General features: G+C 40.8%; 4 protein-coding genes across 4 annotated transcripts; all 4 read right to left on the bottom strand.

The window, feature by feature from the left end:
* Positions 1-1,046: 1,046 nt before the first annotated feature.
* On the bottom strand, positions 1,047-4,887 carry rplp2a (ribosomal protein, large P2a). Its single transcript, XM_088309510.1, has 5 exons — positions 4,750-4,887; positions 3,425-3,548; positions 1,428-1,476; positions 1,268-1,363; positions 1,047-1,170 (listed from the first exon to the last, which is right to left on the bottom strand). Exons 2-5 carry the CDS (start codon positions 3,545-3,547, stop codon positions 1,094-1,096), a joined length of 345 nt encoding a protein of 114 aa, XP_088165636.1. The 5' UTR covers position 3,548; positions 4,750-4,887; the 3' UTR covers positions 1,047-1,093.
* Positions 4,888-7,447: 2,560 nt separating this feature from the next.
* LOC148327725 (uncharacterized) lies at positions 7,448-8,179 on the bottom strand. Its single transcript, XM_088309511.1, has 2 exons — positions 8,048-8,179; positions 7,448-7,969 (listed from the first exon to the last, which is right to left on the bottom strand). The coding sequence occupies exon 2, from the start codon at positions 7,936-7,938 to the stop codon at positions 7,594-7,596; it is 345 nt and encodes a 114-aa protein (XP_088165637.1). The 5' UTR covers positions 7,939-7,969; positions 8,048-8,179; the 3' UTR covers positions 7,448-7,593.
* A 3,663-nt stretch (positions 8,180-11,842) lies between these two features.
* On the bottom strand, positions 11,843-15,197 carry LOC148327724 (adenosine receptor A1-like). The gene is made up of 2 exons (XM_088309509.1): positions 14,768-15,197; positions 11,843-12,804 (listed from the first exon to the last, which is right to left on the bottom strand). Exons 1-2 carry the CDS (start codon positions 15,121-15,123, stop codon positions 12,132-12,134), a joined length of 1,029 nt encoding a protein of 342 aa, XP_088165635.1. The 5' UTR covers positions 15,124-15,197; the 3' UTR covers positions 11,843-12,131.
* A 2,743-nt stretch (positions 15,198-17,940) lies between these two features.
* On the bottom strand, positions 17,941-23,682 carry adora3a.2 (adenosine A3 receptor a.2). The gene is made up of 2 exons (XM_088308968.1): positions 22,498-23,682; positions 17,941-18,985 (listed from the first exon to the last, which is right to left on the bottom strand). The coding sequence occupies exons 1-2, from the start codon at positions 22,824-22,826 to the stop codon at positions 18,325-18,327; spliced, it is 990 nt and encodes a 329-aa protein (XP_088165094.1). The 5' UTR covers positions 22,827-23,682; the 3' UTR covers positions 17,941-18,324.
* Positions 23,683-23,948: the final 266 nt, after the last annotated feature.

The following is a 23,948-nucleotide window of genomic DNA, read 5'->3' as shown; positions in this document are numbered from 1 at the left end:
AATTTTTCATCTCCACAAAGATATCCTACAATATTCTAAAGCACTTGTTTTTGTTGTCAAACCTGACACACTGTGTGGTCATTTTGACAGTTTTCTCGTTCTTTGAAAGCATCAGAAATTAGATTTTTTTTTTACATTTATAAATCTGGTATGTTCTCCTTAAAGTACAATACAGGATGTTACGGCCGTACTTCACGAGTTATTGTGTCATTGGGAGCCAAGGAACCAAATTTGGATACAGACATGAAAATGATTTTTCAGTCCCCACCCCGTTCTATCAGTCGTGTAAACCTTGCTTGTAGAAAGTTTCTGGATAAGAACTCTGGAAAGTGGCAAGTATTTGACAAGTGGCACTTTACTGCCCCATACAGGTAATTCTCGATACTACAACTCTCGGTGATGTGTGCCGAGATGGTCGTCACAGTTCTGTGCAACCAGCTTCCCATCCCTTATTTATCAGAACGGCTTGTGCCCTGAGGGTCATGAATGTGCTGGAACATACCCCAGATGTCTTCTTGCACTCGAGAGCTTTAAATTTTCTCCTATCGATCCGCTCAGAAATTGTGGAACAGATTTGAATGGGCTCTGTGATTCCTACAACTTTGCAGTACATTCAAACGACAAAGCCCAGTCAAAAATGTTTACTCTACTTTGGTAGTTCCACTCTTCTGTGGAAAACAGACAAGGCAGACAATCATAAATGTTAAACCTGTTCAATGTACACAATAGCAAATTCTTGTGAGCCATCAAAAGTTCAGCCAGGCAACTGATTGTGATTGTATGTCCTGGTGATGAGTGGAGTCTCTAACACAGGAAAAAAAAAAACCCCTGAAAAATAAATCAGTCAATATGTTATTAAAAAGTACATATTCCCAGCTTTAGCATCAATTGTGTTTAAGGGTGAGAATGTTTTTTGTCATGTTCTCTTTCAAGACTAGAAGTGAGCCTCACATCGGTGAAACATTAAAATTATCAGGGAAGAGTGAGTAAAAAAATACAATAAAATAACTGAGGAAAACACTTAAAAATGGGGCTAAAACACTGGATTCTGTGTAAACCTTTTACTTTATTGCTTTTTAGAAATAATGGCAGATTAATCAAAGAGTCCAAAGCCCATGTCTTCATCTGACTCTTCCGATTCTTCCTTCTTCTCCTCCTTTTTCTCTTCCGCTGAAAAACAGAATTGCCACAGTCACGCTTGCTTTAACCTGTTTGTATCACATAATAATTCAAAGTAAATACAAGTCAACAAGTAACATATACATACCAGCAGCAGGTGCAGCTGCAGCGCTAGTGGCCCCACCTGAGGCAGCAGGAGCTGCCACAGCACCACCCGCTGGTACGGAAGCCAACTTAGAGAGGCCTGCAAGGGGAAACGAGACAATTTAGCAGTTCCTTAAAAATCGTGTTACTATAAAAACATTTACCTGAATTCATGACTTCATTGATGTTTTTCCCTTCCAGTTCACTTATGACCTGCACAGAAAATACAGCTCAGATTAAAACTGCACCCTGTAAAAAAGGATTCAACAATTCCTACTTAAAATGTTAGCTTTGACTGTTCAAGACAAACTAAAAATGCACGACAACTTTTACAGTTGAACATACAGTTTAACTAAAAAAAAGATCTAAATGTTCAATGTTCCTTCTTTGAGGAAAAACACGTTTTATGTTGGAAGTGCATTTTAAAGTCAAGGTCAAATTTCACCCGTCAATAGTTATAATGTAGTGGAATAACTCCCCCCCCCTCCCCCGACGCACTATGTGCAGATTTTGGAGGTAGGGTGTTCTTAGACTTGTTACTGAATATTTTTCTACTCTTTGTACAATAATTTTGTGTTATCCATTGTTCTTGCTCTCTCTCAATATATGCGTTTAAGTGTGTGCGTGTGTTAGTGGCACTCCGATGGATCATCCACGGATTGAAACTGGACCAATTCTTCTGAAAAGTTGGAGCTCAGCACATACCAATCAATGCCTTTCATTGGTGACTGGTTCAAATACACTTTGCAGTATTCGATTAGTCAGTGTGTATAAGGAATAAAAGTGCATGTTTGCACTTTTATCAATGGCATTAATTTAAGCTAATTAAGTCTCAAAACAATGCCATTCCATGTACGCAGCCATATCTGACCATTTGGACCACTTCATGTGATCCCAGTGACGTCACGTGTGCTACACACTACACTGTTCACGTCGGACTTGTTTACCGGTCTATTGTGCTATAGAAAAAAGCTGAACGGCGAAACTTGTGATAGCCACGTTGGAAGCATTGCCTCATTAAATAAATGCATATAAACGCTTGCAACATTAGATTTCAAAATATTGCATGTTTCATTCTCATACTTCCAGGCTGACTGCATTCTTCAGCCATTGCACTGCTCATGTCTATTTCTTTCTCCTTGGAAGAACATGAAACCTGACTGTAGAGGTGATATCAAAATTATAGGGAATACTTGGCGATGTCATCCAGCATTTATATAGCACACGAGACCAAAGTGTACAGCTCGCGTGAAATCACAGGGATCACGTGAGACGGTCTTAAATGTCCTACACAGCTGCATGTTTTAATACTTAATTGGCTAACAAGTTTTTTCAGGAGCCATTGATGTTTGCACTTTTATACCTCATACACGTTGACTAATTGACTGATGGAAAATGAATTTCAAATGGTCTGTTAACTATGCACGTTACAGACCAAACCAGTGATTGAATCATAAAATATGTTTGAATTGATCTGCCTCCGGTAGGCAGATAATTTACCGTTATTAAGACTTCCTGGTTATAGTCTTATTATTTCTAACTTTACTCATTTGGTTCTGTAAAAGTGTGCTGTCCTTTAAGAACGCTGTTGCGTTGATCATTTAAATAAATCCCGGAAGTAGTGCCGTTGTGAGAACGTCACCTCGTTTCTTTCCATCATTTCTGTGATCTTCACAAACAACTAGCTACAGCTCATGCAGCCGTGGTATCGCCGGTATGTACTCGTTTTTTTCTCCTTTGTTTTTTTTTTCATTAAGCAGTCTCTTTATATCTCATTTTAGTCATGAAATGTTTGTGCTACAAGAAGTTATCTACTGTATGCACTCAGTTGGTGTCATACCGTCTAGCATTTAAGCTGCTGACTGGTCGTTCATTTGTTGCATTACACTGCCCTCTAGTGACCATTTTGCGATCACTATTCTTGACGGTTATTATTGTGTCAGGTCAAGAATGGTTGTTAGTAATAAATGCACAGCAATTTGGAATTATACTGTTGGAATCAGTTCATTTTCATATTGGAATATTTGAAGAGGGTGTTTACTGTATATTGCATAGATTTTTCTTGTGGAGGAGTCTGAAACATAACCCTTCGGAATGGAGGGGGGTGATTACTACATGTATCCTAAAGGTGTTGATGAGTACTGCAAAATTAACTGCATACCTTGTTTAAGCGTGTATCATCAGCCTCAATTCCGACGCTGCCCAAAATGGCCTTGATGTCCTTGGCCGTGGGGCTGGTGTTCCCACCAAGAACAGCCAACAGGTAAGCGGCCACGTAACGCATTCTGTCAACACAAACACACACATTGCAATTTAGCTGATGTCTTCTTTCTAAATACACATTCAACAGACGAGTTTGTATACCAATCAGAAGTCACATCAAGGCGTTGACTTATTTTGACCACTTTTCAGGAACAGTAAACCTTCAGAGATATGTTAACTCACCTACTTGCTTTTTGTCTCAGTAGAAAACAACTCATCGCAATTCCACATACTTTCTGTATCGCCTTTAAGATGCCGCCCAAATGTCCGGCTCTAAGGTGGCATGTTAGTGGAGTAGCGTTGCATTATTTAAATTATTTAGAATTGATTAATTGAATAAACAATGACTTTGCCATGCATCTCCGTCTTTGACGCGGACGGATTTGCATTTTGATTTCTAACAGCCAATCAGAATGACCACTGTTTTACATACCGCAATGATGATGATGCGATGAGATATGCAGTGCTTTTCATAAAAACATTCGGGCCGTGTGCAAACACTCGCTGCACATTGAGATCCAGGTTTTTGAGGCAGGCCATGAGTAATGTATCAAACCACCTACGCTGTTATAATAGTTTTCAAGTTAAACACAGACGGCTTCTTTTACACCCCTTTCAAACCAGACACAATCCCTATCGAGAATGTATAAGTCATCGGGAAATTACCATGATTTGGATGACTTTAAATCAACACAGGTAACTCGGGCAAACTGACGTGCCATCTTTATGGACTATACACCTAAAAAGGGTGTGTTTATTTTGTTTTTCTTTTGCATGGTTTCATAGAAAATAGTGCCTGAATGACGTTTCTTTAAATCCTTGCCTAGGGCCCGTTGACTACCCCAGGTAGTTTCAAGGTATGCACGCTCGAGGATTTATGTCTTATACAAACTAGCAAGGCTTGGCTAACGTAATGTGTCGGTTGCTACCGGTGATTTAAAGTTTCGTTAAAAGAAATATGGTGTGTGTAGACCTTAAACGGCGTAGAGTGTATACCCCATAAGCATTGTTGTACAAACGAGAGAAATGCGACGACATGGAAGCTGTAAGAATGGCAGCATGGCGGTGGACAGTCCTCCGCGTCCTCCATTTATGACATTGCGACCCAGTTAAAACCTTATTTAGCCACCACCAGAAGCAAGGAAGGTGTGTATGCTTCCCGAATAGTGTTAACGTTTATCTAACACAGCGTAAACAACACAAATAATGGTGGTTTTGACTTACTTTAAGTCTGAACAGACACGAAACGTCGGTCACGCTCGGAAATCCGAAAGAGAGAGGAAAGGAGGGAGTTCCTGAATATGTAAAATTTAGAGGCTGCAATCCGATTGGTTGGTTGAGATGTCAGTCATTACGCCATCACTTTAATGTTGTGGTGCATTCAATGACAGTAGGAAATCAGAATCTTTAAACCGTACTGGAACGCTCCTTTGAACTCGGTGGTCCAACTTTCGAAATTGAAAAAAAAAAAAAGGACTGGAACCTCTTTGAATTCTCATTTTGCCATTTTGCAGTATAAAATCGTTCAAATTGAAAGTTACCTGTAGGCAACCTAAAAATGGTCGTGTGAGGTAAGCATATTTTGAGCAATAAAGCTATTTTTACAAATACTCACGTTAGTTATTTTTTTTAACGCAAACGTCGTACATTCATTATTAGACCCATAGCAACGCACGGACAAAAAAAATATTTTGTTCAGCAATCGAGATTTATGTCACACGAAGAACCACAAGTTTCAAATGGCCATTGCTTATTATCCGGTGAACTTCTCAATTGACATCGTTGTGTTGCGTTTTTCGGCGAAATGCCTCCGCACTGTGTGTCGATGCATTTTTTGTATTCTGGGAAGTATCTTTTTGAGTGGCCGAAGCAAAAAAAAAAATAGGGCACGTAAATGGACCAATTTCATACTGGCAAAAAGAGGGAATTTCAAGCCAGTGTAGATTGTTGATGAGTGTTTTTGCAACAAGCATTTTGAAGATCTCTGCTTTTTTGGCCGTTTTGCATATAATAAAAGGTAGGTGTGACAATCCATTTTGAAAAACATGTGGTGTGTTGCGTGTATTGTGACAACTGTGTTGTGACAGCTTGTGTGTGACTGACGGCTGTGATCGCTGAATGAGGACTACGTGTGTGTGTGCGTGCGTGTGTCTGCGTGTGTGTGCGTGTATGTTTGTGTGTAAGCGTGTAAGCGTGTACGCGTGTGCAGGCGTGTGAGTGTGTGTGAGAGCGAGAGAACAAGGAGCAAACGAGCGGGCTTCCTATTGTACATGTAATCTGCCTTTCAAAAGAAATAAATCCACAACAGTTGCCAAATAAAATGTTTTCATTCTCGGCTTATTTTGGAGCAATCAGCTTTTATCCCACTGTTTCCAATTGTATCTGTTTGAAATGCATAATTCTTAGTAGTCGATCAAAAAGTCTTTGCTATTGGGTGGAAACCTTGTAAGCCTATTTTTAACTAAAACGGACCAAAACCTTTTTGAGTTTTCTTTGACTACAATTTCCAAAAATAGACTAAAACCTTCTGTTCTGAGTTTCCATCGACTAAAACTAGAACTAAAACCTTTTTGAGTTTTTGTCGACTGCATTACAGAAGCACACCTTCAACGTAGTGAGAAAGCCAATCTCAAAATAAATCTTACTTAATGACATCTATGCCTTGTTGTTGCCGGCAACGTATCGTGGCATAATGGCTCACTTGACTCATCATCCACTGTCAACAACACAACGTCAGGCACTACCTAAAGGCGCTAAAAAAAAAAACATAATCATGTTGACACCATATTGTGCCAGCATTTAGCGGGCTCCAGTACTACCCGCTAGCAGCGCTCCAGTACCTCATATAGGCTGGCAAGACCCATTGGATTACTTTTCAGAAGCAGCTTACTTAATAGACCTAAATGACTGCCTACTTCAATGCTGACCGCCTGATACACTTGCTCTTTGAAATGATCACTTTTTAACAAACCAAGCATGGTTTGGTCAGTGTTTTAGACGGCAAAGTTGCTACTGTGGTTCTGACGTCACTAAGTCTCATAGACCACAATTTATGGGGAGCGATTTGTTTCAATTCTTACTTACTTATTTCTCGGAAGGAAAACAGTGTGCTTCTTTGCACAATTAAAAGTATAAAATGTTGATTATCTAAAAATGAAAACCATCATTCAGTTGTTCATTATTGAATAGATTTTTTTTGTCTTCTGTATTTAGAATAGTTATTTAACCAAGCAAAAACATACTGGTGTGTCTATATTTTTTTTTTATCCGAATACACGATTATTGAAGAAACTTTTCAGTAGGGTAGCCAAATACCAAAGTATTCCAACTGTCATGCATAGCAGTTTAAAATTGATGCTCAAAATGATGTAGGTTACAGATTCAACTACTAAAGTACAAAAGTGCAGACACTGAAATAAATCTTTGGAACTGTCAACTATAAACAATACCTGTTTTAATAATTTGGGATTCAACATCATGAGACAAAAACTGCACACAAAATAAATTTTTACATACCTTTTACATAAAGCTCAACTGATACGCAGGGAAAAAAATAGGTCAAGGTTGTTGTATTAAACCAGGAGCTAACTAGCAAGCTGGCTCGAAATTTACAATAACACCATGCAACAAATCTTTGGAATGCGGCTATGCCGCAAATCTGTTGCTGCCATCGTTCATACTTACTGGTTCATGGTCGTCAATCAAGATCTAAAGCATGTGAAACGTTTTTGTCTTTTTTATGTCATCATCTGCAGAGGTTGAAAAATGTAACGTGTCTATTTTTCCAAAGTAAGGAGAAAGCATAAATGTATTCAAATGTTGGGGGACTAAAAGTAAAAAGTCATCAGAAAAATGAATGCTTACTTAAAAAACAGATTAAAAATCTTGTTAAATCCACTTGTATGAAAGCAGATAGACCCAGTTTGAGGCGTACATATTTATTTGCCTGAAATGACAAGCAGACATAAAAATTATATTTACATCACATTTGTTTGTTCAAAATCATTCAGCAGGTTATTTGATTACTTAGACGCGCAAAACACTGTCGAAGAATAACATAGATCTAGTTCATAGTTCAGCCAGCTTCTCGTCTCCGTCTTGAGCGAAGAGCCCGTTAAAGAGGAAGACCACAGCATCGGACGCCAACTCCACAATCGTCCTCACGTTAGTCACGTACCACATTTTGTACGCGCACTCGACCAACAGCACAAGCATGAAGACGACTAAGAAGCTGAAGAAGAAGCGGTCGATGTAGTAGGTGACCTTCTCTCTGGAGCTCCACTGCTCCCACGGACGCGCCCGCTGAACTTCGTTGTATTTGCTGAAGTGCAACAAGGCCGCTTCAGTTTCGTCCATGTCCGACTCGAGAGCTTCCGCATCCTGGCTTCCACCGGTTCCGTGCGGGTCAGCCATTGCTCAGAATTTGAATGATGAACCTTCTTGTCTGATAATCACAATCAAAGGTTGTTGTTAGGAAAAAAAAGCCTCTTGGAATTTTATACAGAGGTCCTGATTAGATTACCTTGGAAGACGCAAGGAATTGAAGATATAACCAGATTGTAGGCCACTTTTGTATCGAGTAATGTGGGTAGCGTGTTGCAGAATTAATAAATGTAAGGCACCTGGCCTCGCTAAGATGAAGGCTGAGGATTAGAACACACTCAGCACTTTTGAAATCCCTCATCAAGGATGAAGCTGGCAGATGGTGCTACTGTATAAGCGGCCGTGTCATTGCGAGGGTAATGTTCATAGAGATGATATTCAATTGAATAAAAAGGTTTGGCAAGCGCTCAGTTAAAAACATTTCGCTTATTGTTTCAAGTTAGGCCTGCTAGTCAATCAAGTTTGGGATTCAAATCATTTACAATTTTTAATTTTCTTTTTTTTTTCATTAATTTTGGAGAAATTAGGAAATAACTGACACCTTGTAAAACAGCTATTTTAATGAGGAATTTGGCCACACCCCCCTCTGTTGTCTCCATGTCTTGGTAGTCATGAAAGTAAGTAAGTAAAAAAAAAAAGCAATCTTTTTCTGATCTTAATTTTATTAGATAATGCCATTTTCTTTGCCACCGCTTTGCTTTTGTGTCCTTGTACTGTCTTATAGTCTAATTCAATCTCATGCAATTATTTGCTCGCTAACTGCCAGCCAGAGTGATCAGTTGTCATTGACGATCGATGACAATTTGCATAATTCCATAAATAACCATTTATTTAAATCACATCTAAAAAGCACAATGACACAAATAGCCTCTTAGTTCTTCACAATTCTGAATGTTGCTGTTGGGCAAGATTGCTACATGTGTGCATTTTATTTCATGAAATCTGGATGTTAAAGATGATGAACAATGACTTCTCAGCCATGTTGTTTGCACGCTATGGTAAACGTTCTCATTGACATAAGAATCAAACGTTCTTTACTCGTGACAGATTCTTTTTGTTTGTATTCAGATCAATTGTATATTTATTCTTTCAAAATTCAGTTAATCTCAGCAACTTGATATTAAAAGTTGAAGATTCTGTACTGTTATTACATATGCATTACAGTTCCTACCGATTCAATTTTAACAAATCTGCCCTCCTCAAATTACGTTTTAGTAGGCAAAGATTCTAAGCTGTGTTGTATACAAAAAATATATTGCAGTGATCAGTGTTGACAAAGTTTATTTTCTACTTGAACTAGTTCAAAGTTCAGCTCACAAATGTTTTATTAAACTTGTCGTTTCAAAACTTAACTATTGTTCATAGTTTTTGTTTATTTTTTATTTTTTTTGGGACTCCATCACCATTCTGAACTCACACAAACACACACACACACACGCACACGCATACCCCCACACACGCAACCACCCCTACCTTGCAGAACAGCGACGTAATTTCATTTATCCAAATTCGTATTATTTTCCATCTCGTTATTTATTCTTTTATTTATCTAATTTATATATTTGATTAAATTATTGTTATATTGCACTGGAGAGGGGAGCTCTCTAATCTCGTAGCACACTGTACAGTGACAATAAAGGGATTTCCGATTCTGATTCTGATTCTGATTCTGACATTCACACATTCATTGTAATGAGCAATTAAAAAAAACAAAATACTGGCATTTGCCCATTATTGCAACCCATTCAGAGCTGCAAATTTAGACCAATATCATGCGGAAAAACTTGTCATGTCATGTCGTTATCCACACCGCTTATCCTGTACAGGGTCGCGGGAGGGTGCTGGAGCCTATCCCAGCTGACTACGGGCGAAAGGCGCACTACACCCTGAACTGGTCGCCAGCCAGTCACAGGGCAGACATAGACACCGTCACTGAGTGGGAACTGAACCCACGCTGCCTGCACACAACCTGGGCGAGTGTACCACTGCACCATCAGTGACTGCGGATAAAACTTATTGCTTGAATACTCTTTTTAAATGAGGAATTAAGGACAAATACAATCTAATTAGGAAGCCAGGCTGAGGCAGCAAATGAGCTGTCACACATGTTGACTAAACTATAAGTAGGGTTTCTAGCCTTGACTAGGGCTTCAAAATTTGGCTTTTAAGGCTGGGCTAGGGTTTCAAAATAAGGTTCCAAGCCAGCATCATTAGTAGTCAGCTCTTGTAAGGCTTTCATCAGGGGTGTACCTAATTTTGCGGCCGGCACATTTGCTCCTCAAACACATTTTGTGCTGCTGGTGGAAAGCGAGCAGAGCCCACATAAAAGCCAAGCGAAGCAGCTGACGCAGCTCCAGAGAACGAAAGAACATGAATCACCGTGACGTGACGCTTGCTGTGGCTTCACCCAAATGCATCCAAGCCTTTTTAGTTGCCGGCCGCAGCCACCCCAGTAGGACGTGATCCAGTCGCTGCATCCTGCAATCAACTCAATTGCGGCTCATAAACTGCATGCCAACATGATGTCACCAGTGATACATTTGCAATTGGAAGACTAAGCAGGATTTCAAGTTCAGTTTGGGTGCTCAAAACGGGTTGGGGTTTGAAATTAGGGCTTCAAATTTATGTTTGAAGCCATGATTAGGGTTTCAAATAAGTGCTATGATTTCAAAGTAGGGTTAGACTTTCTCTGTGATATTTTCAAACAAGGTTAGGGCTTTAAAAATGGATTTCAAGCCTGGGTCAGGGTATCAATTGCTGAGGCACGGGTTTTAAATTTAGGGTTCAAGCCAGGGTTAGGGTTTTAAACAATGGCTAGGCATTTTAGTCTTTGAAGCCAAAGTTATGGTTTCAAGCCTGAGTTTGCGTTTCAAATCAGTGTTTTAAACTAGGGGAAGGGATTCAAAATATGATTAGGATTTCTAATTAGGGTTGAAGCCAAGGTTATGGCTTCAAATTGGGGTTTTAAACATGGGTCAAGGTTTAAAATTTGTGTTTGTAGTTCAGATAACTCGCATGTAGCATTTGAAGCCGGGGTTAATCTTTCAAATGAGCGTTTCATGCTTGGGTTAACGTTTCAAACGAGGGTCAGAGTTGTCCATTTGTGTTTAAAGCTCAGCGCATCCATTTAAATTAGGGTTTCAAGTTAAGGTTGCGGTTTGAAATTAGGTTTTCAAGACAGTGTCTAATATAACGCTAAGGTTATAGATTAGTGTTTCAAGTTAAGTTTAGGTTGACAAATAAGGGTTGAAATTTCAAATGATCATTTCAAGCAAACATTGGGTTTATCAGCTCGTGTTATGTTTTCAGAGAAAAAAAACATTCACATGTATGTGCTTCTGTGCAGTGGTTAAACTGTCAATCAAGCATACATTGTGATGGTCGAGCAATGTTTTCTTTATTCTGGTAAAGTTTCATCTGCATATTGCAATTCAATGTGAATCAAGTGGAAAATCAATTGTTTCAAAATAATAACCATAGAGATGATGGAAACGGTGGACTCGTGCTGAACACGTCTTGGGATAACCCCCAACCCCATCCCGCCCCCCCTTCAGTACAATGTGCAATATTTTTTTTTCAAGTTTCTCTTCACATGTAATTTAAATAAATAAATAAAAATAATAATATAATAATAATAATCTTTATCACAACACATGTATCTGATTACATACATGTTTTGGTCTCGTAGGTTAGGCTTTTGATAAATTAAAGGTAAATGAGCAACGAAATCTAATTCAATTACAATGGTTAACTTACTAAACACTTTGACTTTCATTTTTTTAAGCATTCTCTAGGACAACGTAGCAGCATTATATCAAACAAATGTGTCCTTAAAATATCATAAATCAATAAACAAGTTAGAATATTATAGTAATGAGAACAAATCTCATCACTGTAGACATGTAAACATGTTGACTGTATTTCTTAAGCACAGTTTATCGAGGCAACATATAAATAAATAAATTACACAGATTCTAAGAAAATAAAGGCTACCACCAATCAGAAAGAAAGCAGTGTTTTTTGTTTGTTTGCAAAATGCAGCCTTTTGCAATTTCAAGATTGCATTCTTCTGCTTCTTCTGATTGTTGATTTTAATTCAAAATATTATTCAGTCCTACCCCCAAACTGCGTCTCTCAGACCTCCTGAAAGTCCCGGGGAATGAGTTTGAGAACCGTTGCTTAATGTGTCACTGAACACACCTGCATTCAAAGCTACGAGCGCTTCACTTAGCGTCATCGTCACGCTGCAAACCTTGCGGCAAGCCCGCGTCCACTTTAGCGGTGAGTGCCGGCGTGCTACCAGGATACGGGGTTGCCCCCACACCACCGCGGCACGTCATGCAGCCCCGCGCCACGTCCAACAGTGTGACCCGGAAACGCTTGATCCGGAAGGCGTAGACCAGCGGATTGAGCGCCGAGTTGACATGCGACAAGAAGATGCCCACGTACACGGCCATCTTGGGTGTGGCGCGGCCCGGGTGGAAGAAGTCAAGGCAGTTGACGATATGAAGCGGCAGCCAACACACGGCGAAGAGCAACACCACCAACGCCAGGGACTTGGCTAGCTTCAGCTCCTTTCGGTAGTAGCGCTCGCCGTCCGACGTGGCCTCTGCCCGCCGATTGAGCCGCTGGCGGATGACACGGAAGATCTCGGCATACAGCGCAATCATAACGGCCAGGGGTGCCACCACCCAGCCGAAGAAGTTGAAGTAGACCATGTAGTCCATCCGCATGACAGCAGTGAACTCGCACACCATGTAGTCGGAGCCACTCAGGTTGCCCAGGACATGCCGGTTGTTCCAGCCCACCATGGGCACCAGGCCCGTCAGGAAGGAGATCACCCAGCATAGGCACACGGCCATGTATGCACGCCTCTGAGTCACGATGGAGCTGTACCTTTTGAGATAACAGTCCGGAACCAATAAAACCATCAAGTGAGATATGGGGAACATAAAAAGACAGCTGCTGCCTTTTAACAGACTCCTGCCTGTGTCAGTTATTTGGGCAGACGTTTTAATTTTGCTGAAAGCCTGCGATGTACAGTGCATTGATCGGCCAAAGGATATATGGTGCGATGAAAGGCGTAAACAACTGGAGTCGACCGTCTTTCAATTGACCATATTGGCAAAATGAGCTGATGTTAGCTTTTGTGATGATCATAATCCCTCAACAGACCCTCAAGGACACTGTACATCAATAAAATAACAGTTAAAGACAGATTAACACAGACAAATATCAAATAAAAAATACAACACAGTGCAGTTGCAGTGAGCTGGAGATCTTAAATGGGTATGTTTTGAACTTGAAAGTGGTACGAGGGACTGAGTTGCGGTGGTCAGGTGGCAAGGACCTGCCGAGCTGAGGCCCTGCTCCCCATGGTGCTGAAACTGGCAGGTGGAAGAGAAGGCGTAAGGATGGAGCAGGTCGACTGGAGTGTCAATTTGAAGGAGGGTAAACAGGTATGGAGGTTGTGAATTGGCTTCTAAGTATGAAGGTGTAGCTAAAATTGAATTTGGACTTTGGCTGGGAGCCAATGAAGTTGCTGGAGGACAGGGGTGATGTGGTGGAAGGAGGGAGTGATTGTGATGGCGTGCAGAGCTCTGGACCCGTTCAAGTTTATGGGAGGAGAGCAAAGAAAAGGGTTGCAGTTGCAAGACTGTGGCCAAAGAAAGAAGCAGTTCCTGGGGGGCGGTGGCGCGGTTAACCGATATGGAGAGAGTGCTAACTTTGGAGAATTTAGATTTTTGTACCAATCAGCAGATCTTCTGTTTTGTCACGGTTTAGCTTCATGACGTTAGAGGTGAACCAGGTGTTGATTTCTGATAAACAGGATGTGAGAAACGAGGGAGGAAGTATACAAGAGAGGTTGAGCTAGATATAAGAGGATATTAAATTTATGGAAAAATTATGGTGCCAAGATCTCGCTAATGATCATTTGAACCAGCTGTGTTGGAGCAGGGAGACAAATGACCACGTTACTGGCCCTTGAGGACCTTCATTTCCCACTTTGGGTTTGGGTTTCAAACAGGAGTTAGGGTTTCAAAATAGTGCTTCAAGACAGGGTTTTGAAATTAGGACATAAGGATTACATCTTCAAATTATGGTTGGAAGCAAAGTTTATATTTTCAAATTAGGGCTTCAAGCCTGGGTTATGGTTTCATACAAGGGTTAGGTTTCCAAATTTGCATCAGAAACAACGGTTAGGGTTTTAAGATTCAGGTTTGAAATTATGTTTTCAAGACAGAGTTAGTGTTTCAAACAAAGGGTAGTGTTTCAATGTCATGTTTCAAGATTTGGGTTTCATATTAGTTTTTGAAGATAGTGCTTGGGTTTTAAATTGGGATTTCAAATTGGAGATTGGGTTTCCAAATAGGGATTTAAGATTTCAAGACAGTTTCAAGCCAGCGTCAGGGTTTCACACAATGGTTACGGTAGATGTTGAAGCCAATTTAGGGTTTCAAATTAAGAGTTTAATTTTCAAACTGGGATTAGACTGGAATTTGGACGTGAACGCAACATTCGATGCCTTTAAAAAAAACTCGCAATTGTTTCCCTTTAAAAAAAACTCGCAATTGTTTCCCACTCAGTGGGAGAGGGATTTTAGGATTTTTAATTTAAGTTTTCAAGATTTGCTTTGAAAAACGAAAGTTTGAAGTCTGCCCCAGGGTTTCACGCAAGGGTTAGGATTTCAAGTTATGGTTTAAAGCAAGGCTGTAGGTTTTAAATTTGGGTTGCAGGCTGCAGCTCAGAACCTACTAGTTCCTCCAAAGACACTTCTGGGGAATTAATAGAAAACCCAAATCATGGTTAGAAGAGCAAAACATGCGGGCTGCTTTTTCCTTCCCCCTCCCCCGTTCACCTGATGGGTATCTTGACCCTCAGGTAGCGGTCGACGGCGATGGCGAGCAGCGACAAAATCGAACCCTGAGTGATGATCACCAGCAGGCAGGACAGGAACAGGCAGGTGTAGAACTGCGTACTGATACCCAAGCTGATGGTGACAGCCAGTGGGATGACCAGGATGCCCACCGCGATATCGGCCGCCGCCAATGACACGATGAAACAGAAGGTGGTGTTCCGCAGGGCCCGGTTCACGCACACCACCAGTACCACCAGCACGTTACCCACCACCGATGCCAGGGCAATGGCCGCTTCCACCGAGACGTAAACTGTGTCCAAGTGCTCCCGTACCTTCACCCCAGGAGAGGAAGACATGGTTCACCCCCTATGGATGCGATTGGGCTGAAGTTCTGGCTTCCACTTTTCTACCGTCCATCGTGTTGGAGATGTTGAATGAATGCAGTCTGCACAGATTCTGCAGAGTATCACCCCACTCTCTCTTTCTCTCGCTCTCTCTCTAGTCTGTGAATGCTGGCCAGTGATTGAGGGGAGGGACGTTGTTTTCTGCAGTAGTAGTTAGAAGTGTGTGTGGGTGTGTGTGTGTGTTCTCACAGGATGTGGTCCCAATGTAATTACAGGAAGGATGCTTTTTGGCAAAGCTTTTTAAATATAACTTTAATTGGAGATGGATGCATTAGCGCTGATTGCTGCGCGCATGCACGATAAGCAAGCGAGGCAATGTCGAAAAATTTATTGTCATCTTAAAAAAAAAAAAAACATTTTTTTACTCAGTGATGCATCAATTGGTGGTAAACTTTTCAAGAGCATGTAAAGTAAAGTCAATATTCCTATTGGTAGTGCTAGAAGTTAACAGCTGATAACGGTGGGAACTCATCCTAAACTACAGTTAGTGCTGGAGTTAAGACAGATTTGTGATAAATTGTGATATTTGTAGTTGGCAGGCCATGAACTCACCTGTGTTTTTTTTTTCTGTTGAACCGACTCACCACTATGCTGAAAAAATCGGCTATTCTTTTTTTTCTAAAATTTTCTGTAGAGCATCGCAAATCGTGAAGAGGCTGGAGTTCACTGTAACACGAAGATAAGGTGAGCCTTATTAGTCCCACAAAGGCAAAATTCACATTGTTTCAGAAGCAATCGTGGATACTGGAAAAAAAAACAGAAAATGAAAAGTTCATTTTTAACCGTGAATCGGTGTACAGCAGCATGCTGGTTTGCCTCCCGCAAGTCCTTCTTAGCAGCGCTATAACGTGTCCATTTTTTTAATGTTCCTCTGGTAACAAATGGGAAGACCAGCTGATATTGGCTCTTGTCTGGTCCTCCTCCATTCGCAAGGAATATCGGGTCTCGCTTCGGGACACCGGGGCAAAGGACTCTTTAATTTTAGTTTTAATGACCTGAGTTAATGGAATGAATTAAACTTGTAAGGCAAGGTGCCAATGTATTTCTTTAATCTCCCATTGGATTTTTTTGATGAATCCAGAGTAATGGCAATTTTAATGACGGTGCTCCATCATGATCTTGAATATAAGTGCCTCGCTTGGTTCCACTTGAGATACCGAACCGCAATTAGCTGCACGTTAATGTCCACGTTGCTTCAAAAATAATACAGGAAAGACACTACAGTGCGGATGTTTGTCAAACCACTTTACTCCCTTCATAGAGGTAGAGAGTGCGTAATTGAGCAACTAGATGACGGGCACGCTGCAAACGCTGCAAACTGTTCATATAGCTCATAAGGGTGAGTGGTTTTACTTTCTGTAATTTTAGAGAGCTGATTTTACCGTAGGAATGAAAAATGTGAGTTAAAGTTTAAAATACAATTTTCTAATGTATTTCAATTTTGTTTTAAGTCACAATTTACTTCAAATCAAAGTGCTGTAAAATAATTCCTTTTTAAACTAATCACAACAAAAAAATTTCCGTAATTAACCGTGTTTAACGTAATTTCAATTTTTCTGTGAAGCTTGTAACAGATATTTACTTGAGTAATATCTTAACATGCATATGGATAGCGCTTTGTTCCAGCTATATACATATATGTATATATATATATATATATATATATATATATATATATATATATATATATATATATATATATATTAGTGCTGTCAAGTGATTATTTTTTGTAACTAATTAATCACAAAAAAATCCATGATTAATCATGATTAATTACATTTTTAAACAACTATGAAGCTTATAACAGATATTTACTTGAATAATATCTTGGATTGATGCAAAATCACCAAATATGAATTATATTTAATTCAAAGACTGTTCTAAAAGCTTTCTTGGATTCTTGAATACGAACTAAATGGAGACATCTTTGCAGACATTTATTTATGAAACATTTCTCAAAACTGCCCACAAGCGCCACACTCCAACAGTGTTGCTTTGCAAGGCCCAGTGGTAACTTAAACACAGTGTTATATATATATATATATATATATATATATATATATGCGTGGGTTTCCTCCGGGTACTCCGGTTTCCTCCCACATTCCAAAAACATGCATGGCAGGTTGATTGAGCAATCTAAATTGCCCCTAGGTATGAGTGTGAGCGCGGATGGTTGTTCGTCTCTGTATGCCCTGCGATTGGCTGGCAACCAGTTCAGGGTGTAAGCCCGCCTACTGCCTGAAGATAGCTGGGATAGGCTCCAGCACCCCCCGCGACCCTTCTGAGGAGAAGCGGCACAGATAATGGATGGACGGATGCTTTCACTGTCTTTGTTACTTTGTTATCGGATTGTTGCTACTTTGTTTCAGCTGCAACTGTTATTAAATGCGCTATACAGATTAAGTTGTATATGTAATATTGTTTTTCAATGTTAAATCGGTCATTATTATGTTGAAATTGTCATGTCATGTCATTATCCACACCGCTTATCTTGTACAGGGTTGCGGGAGGGTGCTGGAGCCTATCCCAGCTGACTTCGGGCGAAAAGCACACTACACCCTGAACTGGTCGCCAGCCAGTCACAGGGCAGACATAGACACCGTCACAGATGAAAAAAAACCCATTTTCACTCGTGGATAGAACACTTCAGAGCACCTCTGTGTATTTAGTACTTGGACACATACTCAAACACAAAAACACCCACAGTGCATCAATAATTTCACATGACAATCTCAGTGCAACTCAATTTTATTCAAAGCACAACAACAACAAAAAAACTGCAACTGAAACAAAGTGTTTGAGAGAAAAATACAGTATGGAGCATTAGTTAGCCATGTTGCAATTAAAATCAATTAAACAGTCAAGCAAATGCCGCTCGATCATCAGAAGCTAATGCTGTTAGGTCCTAGTTTTAACTCTTCTGCACATCATGTGCTACACTGTATGTATGTGGTGCAGGCCTGTCGGGAGACGCACCAATCCTCTCGCATCTCGTGCCAATTATGAAAAGTCTGTGCATCCACCAAAACTCAATACAGCTCAGTGGGATCACACCTGTGGAGAATGGTTTTGGCCAAGCCACCACAAGCGTATGGAAATCAGTATGCTGAATACAAGCATAAAAAATTTTAATTTTCCATAAAATGACCACTTTTAAGCATTTAATGGCACATTGTTGTCCACACTGTTGCTACTTTGGTTGTTGTCTGTGGTCTGGCTAGACTGAGAGCCTTGGAGCTCGTCCCCGCATGTGAGGCATCTCCTCCAGATCTTCAGGTATGCCATCCTGATCTTGCGTATCTTAAAGGCGTACACCACCGGATTCACGGCAGAATTGGCGTGAGACAAAAGAATGCCGGCGTGGAAAGCGGTCACCGGCACTGCGGCAATTTCAAAGTAGGCAACGCAGTTCAGCACATGCAATGGGATCCAGGAGAGGGCAAAAAGGGTCAAGACCAGGGCAAGAGAGCCTGCTAGCAGTTTCTCTTTCTTCAGGTAAATGTGAGATTTGGCCTGGGCTCCGTTGCCTGGCTTTTCTCTGAGGTTGCCACGAATGACGCAGAAAATGTAGCCGTACAGCGCCGACATGACTAGCAGCGGTGTCAGGCTGCAGAGGAAGAAGTTGAAGTAGACCAGGTAGGACATGGGGATCACGGCAATGAACTGACAGGTGAATGTGGAGTTGTGGGACTCCGGGAAGGTGGGGTCTTCGTTGTGCCAGCCGAGCATGGGTGCGAAACTCAGAGGCAGCGCGACAAGCCAACATGCTGAAACCGCGGCCCATGAATGTCTTTGTGTGACCGTCCTTTTGTACCTGGAAACAAGACAGAATGGATGCTTCATCAGCATGCTTTTAGCGTCATGGGGAGATACAAGTGTTGTGAAGTTGGTGTGTGTTTTCGCAAATAACTTTTAAGAAGAATTAAAAGATGGAGCTTCATTTCGTGACACTGCCCACCGTCCTTGCCACTGGTCCCAAGGTACCGCTGATACAATTTTATTAAGACTTACGGTAATCGCAATAGCCGATGTTTGTTTGCGAGACTAAATGCAATTCTCATCCACCATAAACTTATTTTCATTCTCTCAGACCCACCCGATGTATGAAGCCTGTGTCGTATTGTTGGCCAGACATTTCACTTTTCCATATAGTGCCCACTTATGAATACCCTACACACAACACTTACTTTGCTCCATATATCTGGATATATTCACTTTGCACTGCCGACCGACCTCCTCAATTTCACCGACATGCCTTCCCATTGAGCAATCAGATTCTCAACTCACAGAGCTGGCTAAAAAGCTCCTCGGGGCAAGATCCCAGGGCTGTCCTGGTTTTTAGGTGTCTGCAAAATAGCATAGACATTGGGAACGGTGCCTTTGCATTGACAGACCTCGTTAGTGTTTCCCCTTTTTAAGGAAGGTAACTGGAGGGTGTGTTCCAACTACAGGGAGATCACCCTGCCCGGTAAGGTATATTAAGGGGTGCTGGAGCGGAGTGTCCCTTTGGAAGATGAATCTCAGATTCAGAAGGAGCAGTGTGGTTTTCATCCTGGCTGTAGAACAACTACCAGCTCTACACTCTCGGCAGGGTACTCAAGGGAGTTCGCTCGATCAGTCTATATGTGCATTATGGACTTGGAGTAGGAATAGGACCGTGTAGCTCGGGTGATCTTTACGCCCTAGTAGGGGCTGTTCCTTCACGACCGATGTTAGAGTTTGGTCCACATTGCCGACAGAAAGCCTGATTCGTGCCCAATGAGAGTTGGACCCTGCCAAAGCTCCCTTTGTCAACAATTCTGTTCATAACCTTTATGGACTGAATTTCTAGGCGCAACTGAGGCGTTGATGGCATCCGTTTTAGTGGTCTCAGTATTACATCTTGCCGAAATTAGTTTCCTCCGTCGGATGTCCAAGCTGTCTATTAGAGATAAGGTGAGAAGCTTGTTCATCTGAGAGTCAAGCCGCTGCTCTTGCTCATGGAGAGGAGCCAGATGAGGTGGGTTGGAATCTTGTTAGGATACTCCCTGGTAAGGTGTTCCTATTGAGAGGTGGCCCCGAGGACTAAGCCAAGACATGCTGGAGAGACTGTGTGGGAACAATTTGGCATTCGCCAGGCGGAGCTCAATGTAAAAAACAAAACAAAACAAAAAAAAAAACAACTGTGCAGGGCTCTCGCACGTTAACAATGACGTATTTGTCTCGTATAAGTCTGCGTACCTAACATTATTTTCAATAAGGCCGTGATGGTTTGTTGCAGATAAGACTGACCGTCATCTGTCCATCCATTTTCCGAACATCTTATTCTGAATCAAACTAAATCACACCACTTTCTCTTCATGTTTTTAAGTGTTATTGATAAACAAATCTACATTAGTAATTCACAACCCAAAAATCGATGATATTATTTAAAAAAAGCGATCCGTTCATCAAATTGGGGTTGCAAGGCCCCTTATATAACTCCCGTGACGATAATTGTGTCTCCATCTACTCGAGTGAATGTGCAGTGCCAGAAATTACATTTTGAACAAGCAAATAAATGCTATAATGTACCAAAGCCATGACCAAGGGATCAGGGACAAATATTACCATAGATAATCAAAAACTGTTAATTTGGTTTGGTTGTTTATTTTGCCGGTTCTGTTGGTTCCACTTAGTCCCAATGCATGTGGATTGCAGTGACATAAAAAAAGACAAGTTCCTCAGTCAGTGCCATCAACATGGGCGTGCAGAAAATTATAATTGAAGTTATTATGGTACATCCATTCAGCCACTTTACAAACCATGACAACAAAGGTTGTAGGCGTGCTGGAGCCCATTTTTAGCTGTAGACAAGAACAGGTTGCCAACCAATTGTAGAGCATAAATTGAAAAACAAACATTCACACTCAAATTCACACCTATGGACAATTTATAGTGTTCAATGAACCGACCGGCTCACATGCATGCTTTTGGAATGTGGGAGAAAACCGGAGTACCCGAAGAAAACCCATGAAGACACGGGTACACGTAAACCCTGGAGACCGGATCTTAACCCACGACTTACCCATTGTGAGGCAGACGTGTTTACCAGTCAGTAACGATGCAGCCGTCTATATCTAATTATTGATAGTAGTTATTTTATTATGAATTGTTCCTTTTATTTCAACAACAAAAAAAACTCGTCTCGACAAGATCTATTTTGACCACCCTCTTTACTTAATAAAAATGGCTCCTAGGGGGCTATCGGTTTCTATTTTTAATGTGTTTATACTTTTCACATAATTTGTCTAAGTAAAGCAACCGAAGTTTTAGATAAAGCTCAGAATGATGCGTTACAGATGTGCATCATGGCAACGTAGCGCAATAAAACACTCACTCATTGTTAAATTACTACCTCCGTAACTGTGTCCAGGTAGTAGTTTGGATTTGAAAAATAGCTTTTGTGACGTCAGTTCTTGTACTTACATACAGTATTTTCACGGCCATAAGGCGCACTTTAAAGTCTCTAATTTCCCCCAAAACAAACGATGCGCCTTGTCATGCGACTCGATAGACTGAACAACTCTTCCGGCCATCCAGCCTGTCCCTTTGGGGCATTCCAGAGTGCATGTTAGCACAGCCTGCTGGCCAAAGTCTGAGACATCTATGCTACAAATTGAGTGTGACAAATACATTACGTGAATATGTTTTTTCAGTGACCGTGCAAGAGAAAGCTGGACAAAAGGGCAGCTGTCCACAATGTCGTAGTCTGTCTTATCATTCATGTTATTGCAAGCAAGAAACATCACATGTTTAGACAATAGACTGCAAAAAAAAAAAAAAACACCACTCACATCTCTCTAACTTGATAAGGCTGATAATCTCCCAAAATGCCTCAATCTGATAAACTCCCAGAATGCTTCAGTGTGATAATCTCCCAGAATACCTCAGTGTGATAATCTCCCAGAATGCCTCAGTACTGTTTTTGTGTTATTTTTATTTCTTTTGGTGATAGATGCATGTTTTGTGTTAATTGTATTTCTTTGTTTTATTATTTGCTTGTATGGTGTTCAGAGATATTTATGGTTTTGATTTAAAACCATGACTCTAAGGAGTGTGGTGACCAGTGATGCACCTCCCCTGACATGGTTAATTAGATGTGCTACCATGAGTTCTCGAATCGGTCTGAGCACAGGTGCTGTTGCTAAGAGTCATTAGGGTGCGTGAGCTCGCATGCACACATGGCATGAGCTGTGCTAGCTCGATAATGGCCATTGGTACAGCGTTTTGGCCTTATACAATATAAATTAAGAAGTCTTACGTGAATGCAACAAAAAAAATTAAGTATTAAATAAATGAATCTACCTGAGAGGGACGTACACACGGAGAAAGCGGTCCAGTGAGATGGCCGTGAGTGACAGAATGGAAACCAGAGTCAACAAGATCACCACGCAGCTGATGAAGAGGCAGGCTCGAAAGGATGTGCACACTCTGCCATCCACCAGCACGGCCAGCGGGATGGCTACCATGCCCACCGCGCAGTCTGCCACCGCCAGCGAAACGATCAGACAGAAGGTGGGCTGCCCGAGGCTTTTGGTGGTATGCACAGCAAAGATGACCAGAGTGTTTCCCAGGATGCAGCAGATGGCAATGAGCACCTCCAACGAGGCATAGACCACCTCACCCGCGTGCATCACGTCTCCTCTGTGGCTCGCCGTGCGACACAGTGATACTTAGATGTTCATCTCAGGCAATCGTTGTTTGAGGAAGTCAAGTGTGCTTCTTTCTATTCCTGTTGAGGGTGACACACTTTAACACTAGTGAATGTGCAGTGTCATGAAAAAGCCCTTACTTTTGATTGTTACTTTGAATGAGTGCTGTGCTTGAGCGAATGAATGCATATGGATGCATAAACAAATGAGTGCTAAAATGAATTGAAGCCATCAACAAGGGAACGGAGACAAGTCACACCTTTGATAATAATTAACACAATTAATGATGCTGTGAAGTGAATTCCGAGATGTGTCTCTGTTGTCTCTTCTGTTCGAAGATACAACTGATTCAACGTTTTTCCTGATTTTCTTTTATTTATTTATTTTTATTTTCACATGACGGGGACTTGAATTACAAATTATCAAAGATTTTTTTTTTCTACAGCAGTGTCAATTTGTGTTGTGGTGTCCGTGGAAGGGTGAACTCGTTTGGCCTGCTTAATTCTTTTTCTATTTCCAACATTTTTTGCAATTTTAAACTTCCAACTTGGTTGGAACAGTTTGAGGAAGGCCCCTTTTTTCTTGCTGAAATTCCTCCTGGAAAACATTAAGATTTTTTTTCTTCAATCTTTTGTTTACACAGGCCGTAAAGTACCAGTGGTGTTTGTTTCACGTGATCTAATTTTAGGAAAAACCCATACATGTGTATCCCATGTGATTTGGCCGATTTCACAAACGTACACAAAAAAAGACCCCAACTTCCACAAGTTCAAGTATCAACTTTCACATCTCATGATGGCTTTTCTTCCAGTTACACTTTTCCACAGAGCGCACCAAATGCCAATAGAATTACTTTCACCATTACTCACAGTGGTGGCCTCTCCTGTGTATATACATATATATATATATATATATATATATATATATATATATATATATATATATATATATAAAATAGTGCTGTCAAGTGATTATTGTTTTAACAAATTAATCACAAACAATTCCATGATTAATCACATTTTTCAACTACTATTGTTTGCGAACCTTGTAACAGATATTAAATAATATCTTGTAATTGATGCAAAATCACCAAATAGGAAGTAT

The sequence above is a fragment of the Idiotropiscis lumnitzeri genome, chromosome 11 (genome assembly GCF_059441095.1).
Source record: "Idiotropiscis lumnitzeri isolate Australia: NSW breed Sydney's pygmy pipehorse chromosome 11, RoL_Ilum_1.0, whole genome shotgun sequence".
NCBI lineage: Eukaryota > Metazoa > Chordata > Actinopteri > Syngnathiformes > Syngnathidae > Idiotropiscis > Idiotropiscis lumnitzeri.
The sequence above is the reverse complement of the archived record's forward strand: the minus strand, read 5'-3'. Positions and strand labels throughout refer to the sequence as shown.

What these genes read in the sequence shown, in the direction of transcription:
- LOC148327724 (XM_088309509.1), bottom strand. Translation starts at nt 15,123, where the DNA reads ATGTCTTCCTCTCCTGGGGTGAAGGTACGGGAGCACTTGGACACAGTT. An exon ending in AGGGTCAAGATACCCATCAG is followed by an intron (nt 12,805 to 14,767) that starts GTGAACGGGGGA and finishes TTATCTCAAAAG; the next exon opens with GTACAGCTCCATCGTGACTC.
- adora3a.2 (XM_088308968.1), bottom strand. Translation starts at nt 22,826, where the DNA reads ATGCACGCGGGTGAGGTGGTCTATGCCTCGTTGGAGGTGCTCATTGCC. An exon ending in CGTGTGTACGTCCCTCTCAG is followed by an intron (nt 18,986 to 22,497) that starts GTAGATTCATTT and finishes TCTTGTTTCCAG; the next exon opens with GTACAAAAGGACGGTCACAC.
- LOC148327725 (XM_088309511.1), bottom strand. Translation starts at nt 7,938, where the DNA reads ATGGCTGACCCGCACGGAACCGGTGGAAGCCAGGATGCGGAAGCTCTC.
- rplp2a (XM_088309510.1), bottom strand. Translation starts at nt 3,547, where the DNA reads ATGCGTTACGTGGCCGCTTACCTGTTGGCTGTTCTTGGTGGGAACACC. An exon ending in CAATGAAGTCATGAATTCAG is followed by an intron (nt 1,364 to 1,427) that starts GTAAATGTTTTT and finishes TTCCCCTTGCAG; the next exon opens with GCCTCTCTAAGTTGGCTTCC. An exon ending in TGCAGCTGCACCTGCTGCTG is followed by an intron (nt 1,171 to 1,267) that starts GTATGTATATGT and finishes TCTGTTTTTCAG; the next exon opens with CGGAAGAGAAAAAGGAGGAG.